This window comes from Harmonia axyridis, chromosome 1 (genome assembly GCF_914767665.1).
Source record: "Harmonia axyridis chromosome 1, icHarAxyr1.1, whole genome shotgun sequence".
Taxonomy (NCBI): Eukaryota; Metazoa; Arthropoda; class Insecta; order Coleoptera; family Coccinellidae; genus Harmonia; species Harmonia axyridis.
The window spans coordinates 81,730,767-81,743,297 of record NC_059501.1 but is presented as its reverse complement, the minus strand read 5'-3'; the positions used below and the strand labels follow the sequence as shown (position 1 = coordinate 81,743,297).

The 12,531-nt window shown below is 39.3% G+C and overlaps 1 protein-coding gene across 1 annotated transcript in view; it reads left to right on the top strand.

Moving 5' to 3' along the window:
- LOC123671426 (neural cell adhesion molecule 2) overlaps positions 1-12,531 on the top strand; it is a 412,137-nt gene that overhangs the window by 298,167 nt on the left and 101,439 nt on the right. Inside the window, exon 4 of the mRNA XM_045605279.1 lies at positions 10,052-10,260. Coding sequence (XP_045461235.1) covers positions 10,052-10,260 — 209 coding nt within the window. The remainder of the gene's footprint in view (positions 1-10,051; positions 10,261-12,531) is intronic.

Sequence of the window (12,531 nt, the reverse complement as noted above, 5' to 3'; positions counted from 1 at the left end):
CTCGATGAAATTCTATTTTATTTTTCAATATAATTGCCTTTGAGGATGATACAACGATTATAGCGTCATATTATTTTTCGATGCTATTCTTATAGTTCGATTAATTTGCCTTTAGCCTGTGAATAGGCCTCAGTTTCGGCGATAACCTCTTCATCAGCGCTAAATTTCTCTTCAGCGAACATTCTCTTGAGGTCTGTGAACTTTTTATAGTTCTATTTGCCTTTAGCCTTAGAATAGGCCTCAGTTTCGGCGATAACCTCTTCATCAGCGCTAATTTTCTCTTCAGCGAGTATTCTCTTGAGGTCTGTGAACAGGAACAGATCTGGAGAATACGGAAGCAATTTGAAGTCCAATTCATGCAATTTCGCCACCGTGTTCATTGATTTGTGACAAGCAGCACTTTATTCTTCTTGAAATGAGGCAGTTTTCTTTACGCTTCGTAGTAATATTCGCTATTGATGGTTTTTTGCATTTCAAGATGAATATTACACCATGCGTATCTCAAAATACTGTAGCATAACCTTCCCAGCCGACTGTTGTTTCTTTCCACGCTTTGGATCGTTTGAAAATAGTGCAGAATACTTGCTGTACACTCGTCAGTGGCCTTTTAAAGTTTGAACACATCTCTCGTGAGTTCTCCCAGACTAAGCGATCGAGTGATGCTAGCCTGTTCCTTTTTGACTCTTGTTTTTGAGGTTGTCACTACTTCATCCTCTCAGTATCTCAAAGATAAAGTAATTTGAGAGAGCGACTATGCATAGCAGGACTGTCAGAAATTTCAACATTTTAGCCATACCGCGTCATTTCATATCGTTATGTACAATAGCTTGAACACGGACCTGAGACAGATATCGGCTGTTAGAGTTTTTAAGAGTAGGTTGATAGGGTTTCTTTATTATATTTGTTAATTATTCTAGATATGTATTTTTTTGTTGGTAATTTGTATTGAGCTTAGGTGTAAAAATAGCTATAAGCTAAACCTCGCCTCAGTAGATGTACCAATTATGTACAAATGAAGATAAGTTATTATTATCATTATTTGGAGTCAGCTCATCAAGTGCAGTCCACACGGCTGAATCTCGATTAGACTTCGTTGTGAAATAATGGAGCCATATTTCATCCATTGTTACAAATATCATCGCAAAAACTCTGGTGTATTACGATAGAACAGCCTCAGGAGCCTTGGCTATTTCTTCGTCAGTATCCAGAACTGACTGTCCCATATGAGTGGTTCTGAGGCGAGTCAGCTCCGCGCATTTGCACCCTACGTGTTCGGCTGTTTCTGCCTTCTTTCCACAGTCAGCAGATCTCCATCTGCTGACCACTTACCCACAAAAGATATTTGCACCGACAGTGTCCTAACCACAGTCCCACCATTAACCGAAGTCGGTGAAAGCACCACAAATTCCTTTGCCTGAGCAAGAGCCGGAGTATTCCTCCAGAGGGTTTTTCTATTGTCCCTCCTTCATCCATTTTTGGACCGCTGTCTTGTATTGGTATTTTCCAAGCCCACAGAAGGGCTCAAGATGAACAGATGTAAACTTTGATGCGATTTTTGCAAGTTCATCAGCTTTCTCGTTTCCTAAACCACAATGCCTCGGTACTTAGAGGTACTTCATTGCCTCTGGCCAGTTGCTTTATTGTATTACGGTACTCCGTAGAGACAGTCTAGTAGACACCCCTGGTAATATGATTCCAGGGACTTCAGTGTGGCCTGGCTGTACGAAGTGATGTAAATATGCATCCCTTTGAGGTTTCTTTTGGGATACTCTTGGTATGTGTAGGTAGATATACGGGATTAATAAAGATTGAATTTTATAGTTCTTATTACCCAATCAACATGAAATTTTGAACTTTATGGTCTCAGACCACGCCTGCCTGAAAATAACAAAAATACAGACATTGCACCTAAATGAACGTTCTGAACACAAACATCTAAAAATAACCCTTACATCACACATTCAGATGCAAATTCTACCGGTCGCCCTGTTACCAAATAATTTTACAACATCATATATAGGACCCCCGTCTACAAATCGGCAATAAATATCCCCAAAAACCCATTCAACCGACCTGCATAATAAACCGAAACACCGGACCACTCCAAGCCACCTTAATGTCCATCATATTTGCATGGCGTTATAAACACGCCATCGGCTACCCCCCACCCCCTTGGCTCTACCCCTACAACCCCCCTCCAGCCCCCGCACTAGGCCCGCCGTCCTTTCGCTTTGTAATAATTTTATCGCGCAAAGATAAGGGTAAGTGCCGGAATTATTGTTGTTAGTGGGGGGCTTAATTCGTCCCTGATAAATTCAGGGCTTAAGTGATTTTCCATCGGGCGGCGTTTTAAGAACACGTGTAGTCGATTCTTATGCGGAGTCGGGTTATTGAATCGATTTGCATAATTCGCGAACCTTTCATTTCAGCGTTCGAAATCGGGGGGTTGTTCGGGGTAGAAATATCGGTTTGATTGCAGTATATTGGTCGGATGGTTTAGGTCTGGTCCGGGTAATTGTGAGGTTAGGTTGTGGGAGTGGTTGCAACTAACTAGGACTGAACACGAAACATCCGGTTGAGACTAGCCTATAGTTTCAAATGAAGATTATTGGGAATCTCAGAAGATTTTCATATTAGATTGCGGAAAAAGTAAGATTGTATCTGTATCGCGCCTATTTTTTGCAACTACGTATATGTCATTCTTTATTGGTCACATCGAATCATACGATACGACGTTGTGAAGATGTGAGTGTATACTACTAACGCTTCTTTAATACTTCAACCATGGACTATCGTGACAGGCGGGAATACTGGCCACTAAATCCCAATTCCTAAAAAAGTACCATCAAATTGTACCCAGATGGTTCCAAAACCACGACGGGGACTGGCGCTGGTGTATTTGGGACTGGTACCAAATGCTCAATATCGTTAGGCCGATGTCTATGTGCCTTACTGGCAGAGATACTTGTAATAGAAAGATGTGTAGAAATTAAACTAGCAAGAGACTATAAGAAATGTGATAAAGCGTAGGCAAACTATAAGAAAGAGTTTCAGGAGAAGGAAAAAATCGAAGGAGAAACACTTTGGCAGAATCCTCCTGGTTGAAAGACTCCAAAAAGTTCCTTCTAAACTTTGACTCTGCGATATCCAAGAAGTATCTGGATCTTAGTAAAAATACACTACACCTCCTCACTGGATTCCTCACAGAAAATTGTTGCCTTAGGAAACACCTCATGATAATGGGTCTAACAAAAAATGACAATGCAGATTCTGTGGGGAGGTGGAAGAAACTCCAGATCACCTGGTGACGGAATGTCTTGCCATCGTTAGCCAACGCAAAACGTGCTTTGTACACAAAACTTGTAGAAGTGAGGAATTAGCCTTCTTGGAGCCATCCTAGATACTGGAGTTCATTGGGACTCTGGAACTGGCAGGCGAGCAGTAGAATACCTCATGGAGAGAATAGCCCTAATGGAGGGGACAATAGGTCATTGAGTTGCACTGGAACGAACTCCTTTAGTTGAATCTAATTTAGTGTTGAGCATAGAGGTCTCGGACAAATCAATTCTAAATTTTTACTATCTGAAAGGGAACAACGCAACAAAAGCGACCAAAACAATCGAAGATGTATACAAAGCTCATAATCTTCCAGTTCATGTTGCACAACAGTGGTTAAAGCGATTACATTCTGGTGTATTGGAAGTGAATGATTCACCACGCTCTGGTATGCCCATCGTCGTAGATGTAATCATGGTAACTATGGAGATAGACCATCATGTTTGTCGTCGTAGCATCTTCCAGGATCAGAACATAGATCATAAATCGTTTTAAACCATTTGCAAAAATCTGGATTGAAAAAAAAGTTACATATGTTCGGGTGCTACCCATTCGGATGCAAAGAAGAACTCATGGAACGTATTTCCATCTGCGAATCGTGGATGGTGACTCAAGATGAAAAATGGGTCACTTACAACAATATCAAGCAACAGAGATCGTGATGGACACCAAAAAAGTGGCTCATACCGTGACCAAGCCAAAACCGACGGTCAAAATGATGTTACTGAGTGTTTGGTCGGATTTGTAGGGAATACTCTACTATGAGCTGCTCTTCAATGTTGAAACGTTCAATTCTGCCCACCATTTGGAGGTCTCTATCGAACAAAAGAGGCCATCATTGACGATTAGGAGAAGAACCGTGTTCAATGAAGACAACACCAAGTAACACACATCTTTGATGGCGCACCAGAAGCGATCTATGTTCCTATCTATGGCCAACGTAACCGTCCTTAATAGAGCCTTGTGAAATTTTATTGTCTGAGTTTTCTGCCAAAAAGTGCTCTCACGGCCTCTGGACGACAAAGGGAAGATGTTTTTCATATCATTCATGTTTTTTGCATACACCTCACAGCAATCTACGAGAACTTCATCTGAATTCGCAGCCCGTTGGTACTCAACAAAATATTAAACCAACCAAGCATCTCCATAAAAATTCATCACCAGCCATCTATAAAATCACCCCTTCACCCCCTCAAGATTCCTACACGACGTGCAACGCTTCCTCACACACCCCTCCCCTCTTATTCAACCCGATAAAACAGAACGTTTACGACGACTCGACACGAACGGCGTCGAACGTAAAACTACTCGAGGCCTACGTGATTCGGCCGCATATTTGGCCGCCGCTATGCATATTAGGCCTCTCGGGATTGGCCCTTCTCGGACCGGGGGCCTTCAAAATTTCATCGGGTCCGGCAGTTTAGGAATTCCGATATATCGGCCGGGGCAGACGTGGCCTACTTTGGCGGATGGACGTGTCGGTTTGCCCGCGGGAAATTGGCCTTGTTTAGGTCGGGAATACGGGATGTGGCGGCGATTTGAGAGGCCTGGATTTGGGGAAAATGAAAGGAGGCTATGCTCACTCTGTTTCGTGTTGTTCCTGGAATCGATAGAGGGGTTTTTGTAGGTCAGGATTATGTTTGATGATGAGCGAAGGCATCGCCACCTAGACATTCGGGAATAAAAGGGAATGAAGAGGCTAACACACTCCCCAGATGAAGAGAAGAAACACCTTTCATTGGCCTAGAACCTTTCTGTGGTATAGACAAAAACACCTCCGGAAAAAATTCAGAAGATGGAAAAAAATCGGAAGAGAAACACTCTGTAGGAATGTTCCTGGTTTGGAGCATTCCAAAAAGTTTCTTCGAAACTTTGATACTACATGATCCAAGAAGTATCTAGATCTTAACAAGGATATACTATACCTTCTAACTGGATTCCTCACAGGGCATTCTCCCCTCAGGAAACACATCTTGAGAATGGGTCTAGCAGAAAATGACCACTGCAGATTCTTCGAAGGTGATGGAATGCCAGGCCATCGTTAGCCAACCCAAAATCTACTCTAGACAAGCAACTCGTATAAATGGGAAAGCCTCTTTGAAGCCATCCTATCTAGGATGGCTTCAAAGAGGCCATTGGAGTTCATTAGAACTCTGAAACTGAAATGCGAGCTGAAGATCACGTTATGGCGAGAATAGCTGTGATGGGGCACAATAGACCATTAGGTCGCAGTCCTATGGAACCCAAAATTTATTCCTCACTCATCACGTAGTGAAACATAAGTCAATATCAATAGAGAAAAGGAACTGAGACACTTGACTGTACGTTTCACATTTCTTAATAAAAATATATAAAATCTTGTTGACATGCATGTTCCATCGTATTCTCAAAACTGAATATACAATAATATACATATCAGTACATATAAATAACTAAGTTACAGATTTTATTTACTAGATTTTAAAAGTGAAGAGAGGCGGAAATCGAATTGATCATTCACAATTTAGAATTTTGTTTTTGAGCTGAGGATATTTCCAAGAACTCCAAGAGATCTAAACTTCTACTTTTAAAACCTTTGAGTTCTACTAAACTGAACTCCAATATCTGGAATGGCTTCGAGGGGATCACTTCTTCCACTTCTACAAGTTTCTTGTTCAAAGCTGATTTAGCGTTGGAAAGTGATGACGAGGCTTTCCACCACCAGGTGATCCAGAGTTTCTTCCCTCTCTCCACAGAATCTGCACTCATCATGTTCTGCTAGACTCATTCTCATGGGGTGCTTCCTGAAGCGACAATGCCCTGTAAGGAATAGCATACTCTAACTGAGATCCAGATACTTCTTGGATCTCGCAGTGTCAAAACTTTTGAAACTTTTGGAATGATCCAACCAAGGAAGATATCACCAGAGTGTTTTTTTTTTCGGTTTCTTCCATCTCCTGAAACCCTTCTTATAGGTATATTTACCAATACCACAGAAAAGTTCCGAGCCAACGAAATAAGTTTATGCTTTTTTTTGCCAATGTGTTGGCCTCTTCATCGAATTCGAATACATTCCTATTGATAGTTCTACGGTCTCGAACAGAGCAAGAAAGAAGTATCATTAAAAAGCTCCTGGCTTCACGCAACGCTCTTCTAATTTTCTTATTCTATTTCACAGTGTACTCATCAATTATAAATCATCGTTTTCGTCAGATAGATTATTGCCTCCGCGCATTCAGCTGCCAATTGAAATTTCCCGCCTAATTAGAAGCCTCGGTCTCGGAATCCCCGGATCCAATCAACGTCGTAGTATGAAAACATAAATATCTTCCGTTTCCAATGATAAGCCCGATGGATAAGCTGTAAACTACCGTTATTTACGACCCCTGCACGTGACGGGGATGCAGAATGAGCCCTTCGCTAAATTAGAACATCGCATAGCCTCCGGTTTTTCCGGAAGAGAAAGGATTGCGTGGTTGCAAATATATAAATTTCGGTTGGCGCCTCATAGCTGTGGAGAACTGGCGTACTAAGGAAATCAGTAGAATTTCAAGGGAGATTAACAATAGAGGATACCGCTCACTTCATTAGATGAAGTGGCCTTCTGTCAAATTGACTGAATTTTTGATGTTATAGTCCGGGTCATTTCAAACAAAAACTTCAGTAGGCACAAATTTTTTTTTTGCTAGTTTTGACGATAGTGGCCTTTGAGAATTCTCATTTATTCATTGGAGAACATATAAGAAATTTCAGGGGCGTCTAGCTCCAAAACTAGTCTAAACTTTTGCTTATTGAACTTTTTGGTCAGAATGACTTGGACTATAACATATCAAAAATTGCACTCAAAAACAACTTTTCGAATTATAGCAGTGAGGTGTGGACGGAAATCCACCATATACACTCAATTTCATAGTATTAGTTAGTTCCAGAATCCATAAGAAAAAATAGAAAAAAAGAGACTTTTCTTTTCTCATAATTGGAGCTATCTACGTTATATTTGGAATTTGGAAGGAATTACTTTCCTTGAATGAACTTACTACCTATAATAATTGTTCTAAGAACTCACTGATGGCTTTATTCTTTAACGTGGAAGAGCTTTTCGTCATTATAAACTTCAATTCGTTTCGATTCATTCTTTTCCTAGAACTTCGATATCTTTTCTTTTCAATATCTCTCTTATAAACTATAACAGAGATAATATGAATCATATAATCAATTGTAACTTGTATGAAAAATTTGCATGAAATACCTCAAAAATGACTAACAAGTATCTTGAGAGAAATTAATTGATTCACGTGAATCCCATATTTTTGAAGTGTTAAAGACTACTAATAATTCAGTTCACTCACAATATACAACATATAATAATTATTATTCTGAGTACTCACCTATGGCTACATTCCTTAACTTTGAATTTCATCATCACAAGTAATTGACTCATTAGACATCATTTATCTATAACGGAGTATATATTTTGAATCATCAGCACCATTTGATGAAATGAACATAAAATCAAATGTAAATGTTATGAAAAATGTGCATAAATACCTCTAAAATTTCTATCTAGAGAAAAATTGCTTCTTTGAATCTCGTATTCTTGCAAGTCAGTCTCATAGACTAATGAATAATAATTCAATTCACTAAAAATGTTGGATCCTCGAACTCCGTTGGCTTTCGAATTTCATTATCACTGCTAGCAATTGACTGATTGGACATAATAAATCTATAATAGAAAACATATTCAGAATCGTCAACACCCTTTGGTAAAATGAAACATAATATCAAAAGTGAAAAATACCTTCAAAATAATTATCTAGAGAGAAATTGATTGATCTCGTATTATTGCAAGTCAGTCTCATAGACTAATAATAATTCGGTTCACAAACAATCATCGACTGGTAGGCAGGGCTTTGGTTTTTCTATAGTCAAGAGTAACAAGAATAGAGAAAATAATTGAGAACCATGGAAAACAAGCAACACTGTGGTTGAAGTTCTTTGCCATATCATCGAATGACACAATTATTATCGAATCGAAGTGAAAACATGCAAAATCTATAAGAAGATTAGGCACAAAATGGATACATTCAATAAAAACGATATTTTACTTTCCCTATAGCTACGCCCATCTGATGGAGAATATTTTTTAGTGGTAATTTCCATTTTTATTCCTGCTGAGTCTAGGTGAGTGACCTTCATCTGAAATGAATCTATTCCCGGGTCTGTTGAGACTTTTTAAAGTTTCTATAAATTCAAAATTTACAATATATGTATAAGGTTCTGGATTCTGCAAATTTAAATGCCATTTTATTAGTTCTCTTAGTGAATTTTGGATTAGGCAGTAATTCCTTACAGTCCTAAGAGGATAGATCGTTTTATGATTTTCAGAATGTCTGTAATTTACATATAATATAATAATAATAATAAACTTTATTTAGCACTCGGCTATTGAAAACAATATAAATGTTATCCACAAACTTAATCAAATTCTTCATAAATATAACTCATTAAACATTTTTTAAATTCTTTATAACTATTGCAATATTTGGTCTTCTCAAGTAGTTTATTGAAGATAAGTAATCCCCTGCTAAATGTGGATTTAGTATTAACTTTCTCTATGTATGCCTAGAGAGTGTTCCCCAAAGCATATAACCTCCAGATTTTTAAGTAGAGCCCCAATTCTTCACTTTTCTCTATGATCCCACTATGTTCTCTGAACATTACAAGATATTCCCTTTCGTGAGAACAAAAACAAAAAATCCTTTCTTCCGAAAATTCCTGTATTTATTGATTAATGAAAGAACAGAATTGAATTTTATAACGATTTTCATCTGTTAGGTTAATCTAATAGTTTGAAATGATTTTTCAATCCATAATTATAGACATTTATACTAGCAAAAGGACCTGTTTACAAAAAAAAGATATCTGAACTATTATGCCAAGCTACATCGAAAAAAATTGCTAAAATTGGCCAAATGGTTCGAGAGACAATGAACTACCAATTTCGATGAGATTTTGCCCATTCCCCTAATTGTGAATCAGTCGAAAATTTCGAAAATGAATATATTTCAGATGGAAGGTTGGTAATTTTGAGGGGGAAGTACACTTATGCTAGAATCTCTTTCATTTAATTTCCCCTTGTGGAGGTACGGGAGTTAACTTTGGAAATTCAAATGCGATCTCCTGTTTTTTATTGCAGATTCGTAGTTTGCAGAACATTTATCGTTATAGGTACAAGAGACAAGTCAAAGACACTCCCCATATATTAAAAAAATTTCTAGAAAATACTAGAGCACTCAAAACTAGTTGGTTTTGTTACGCCAGTGGTTTAATAACGAGACAATCCCCATTCACACGCCACAACTCCCAACATACCGATTTTTTCACTAACCCCTCTCCTCCACCACCCTGCCACCTCCAAAACCCCAAAATCCCATAAACCTCCACCATCACTCCAAACCACCAATTCATCTTAATAATAATCGCATAGCAGACCCCCTTGTCCCCCCCCCAAACGACCATTCCCCCCCTCCCCAGCTCCCCGCTCGCACCGGCAGCGCGCAATAATTTATTTATATTTCCCCCAGATTAAATTTTCCATCGGTCGGGCGGCCGGTTCATAAAGGACCCCGCCCGCCATATATAATTCCTCTTTGTTGTCCCCGCTCACTCCGAATGAACCGCTGACCATCGAGAGAGCGACGACAATGGCGCTAACAATGCCCCCCTATTGTTCCAGCTTCGACGTGCGGGGCAAGCCACTCTCGCAGGCGAGACACTGGTCGGCGCCGGAAGTGTTCGGGAGCAGGGCTTACTTCCGGACCGGCTCCAGCCCGGCCAAACTCGTCATCGACGACATCCGCAGGCACGACGAGGGCGTCTACCGGTGTAGAGTGGACTTCAGGAACGCGCAGACCAGGAGCATCAGATACAACCTCACCGTTATTGGTAAGTCGGTTTTTGAACGTTCTTTACAGCTGCGGTTTAATGGGTTTAACTGACAGAGTGAAGTTAGCTCCTGGAATCATCGCGGTATTGACGGTGATGCGCAGCTGACTTCACGCTGTCAGTTAAACAATGTGAGAAGATTGGGCCTGATTTTTGCTATTATCTTGGCACATGCTATTACATAAAGAGTGTACAGGGTGGACATACGTGGGTACGCGTGGTAAGCAGCTATATCTCAGGATCCACTCATCGTAGAGACTTGCGGTAAAAAATTTTGCCACTAAAGTGTACAAGAAAACACACTGTAAATTGTTTTGAAGTTCATATCTCTACTGCTAGGGGCGTAATAGCTACCGTCAACTAGAAAAATGAATTTTACTCGAAAATGTTTCATATGAAGTTGAACAAAATATATCATCACTGTAATCCTTGGAAAATTCTCTATCTTTTTGAATTGCCACTTTTGATTTCACGACATCAAATAAGGGTAGGTGAAAGGGAGAAATCTGACTGATTGAAATGCCTGTAACTTCAGTTTGGCTCAACATTTTTGAGCAAATTAATCTCATCTGAAGGATAATATCTTGTTGATTGAGGACAAAATATACTCATGATAAATTTGTTTCTGCTGCTTTCGATGGGGGCGCTAAGTCATTGTTTTGTTCATTTTACTCTTAAATTTCAAATGTAATGATAGGATTTTCTCAACAGAAACAGAAATTCCTTCAAATTTGCATGAAAAAACCTACAGGTTGCAAAGCGATAGTTTCAGGCGTTCTGAAGTTATGGCCGAAAGAATATATTCTTCAACTGATGCATTGCGAAAAACCGAATTGTGTCTTTAGGTTCTGACAAAAACAGAAATCCCATCAAATTTGTATGAAAAAACCTGCAGGTCGCAATGCGATATCTTCAGGCGTTCTGGAGTTATGGCCGAAAGAAGACACAATTTAGTTTTTCAATGCATCAGTTGAAGAATATCTTCTTTCGGCCATCACTTCAGAACGCCTGAAACTATCGCTTTGCAACGTTCAGGTTTTTTCATGCAAATTTGATGGAGTTTTTGTTTCTGTTAAGGAAATCCTATCATTACATTTGAAATTTTGGGCCGAGACAATAAATCGACTTGATTGTTTTCAACGTGATACTGGATGTCGATTTTTGTAAAAATGATTTCTTGGGTGTCCGTATGTTAGACAGAACTTTCAGCACCTCCTGAATATAGCAGATGATTCCTGATGAACACCAAAGCTGACCTACTACCATGAACAATAGTTCCAATACTATGATTCCATCCCAGTAAGCTGCACAAACTTTCTCATAGAAAATTGGGGACCTGATCTTTCACCAGCCTCTTAAGACTTGCAGGGCCATCATTCATGCTCAAACAGAATCTGGTGGTTCCAGTTCAACAGCGCAAGAATTGAGAGGATATTTTATGGAAGACTAGATCCACCTTTGAGATATTAGTTCAAATTTCGTCCTTACTTAAAATTTGTAATTCTCATTATTATTATAAGCATTATTATTTGATGATCCATGTCATTTCGAAGACCTCTTTATGTATTTTCTTCAGTTGTGATTCCACTCTCGACACAAAATTTTCCATGAGGCTTGAAATGCTGTGCCAAATTTCGAGTTAATAGGATCTGTTAACATAGAGATATTGAATTTTTTTTTCTTAGAAACATTATTAAGGGTGGGATTCCACTACCAACACAAAATTAAACACAATGTATGAAGTTCTGATTCTAATCACAACGTGCAAAATTTCAACCTAATCATATGTGTAGTTACTGAAATACTAAAAAAAAAACATTCTGGCCACGATTCAACAGCAATGAACCAGCTCGTGGTCAGAGGCTTTACACAATCAATGCAGGTACCATTCGACGTTCAAGGAAAATTATTCACAGGTCACTTGGCTCAGCGTGCTTTAAGAGCTCACTCATACACTTGTTTCATGACATATTCTTGTGAAGTTGGAGAAAAAAGTACAGTGCATCCCATTTTGGGTCAGACAGCCAGGTTTCTCGCTTGTTATTTAAGATAGAGCCTTGCGGTTTTCACGTTCCTGTCCTACTTTTTCGTGAAACTCAAGTTGGTCTAATCAGATTTTGCATAACTGTTTCCGTTCAAGAGATACAGGGTGATTTTGGAAATTGATACTTTTCGGACCCTCCTTTTATCTCCGAAGTTATTAGGAATAATGCTGAGCTGAAAACTACGTCTGAATCAGAATTCTGCGTAGAATCCAGTGGCGTACTCAAT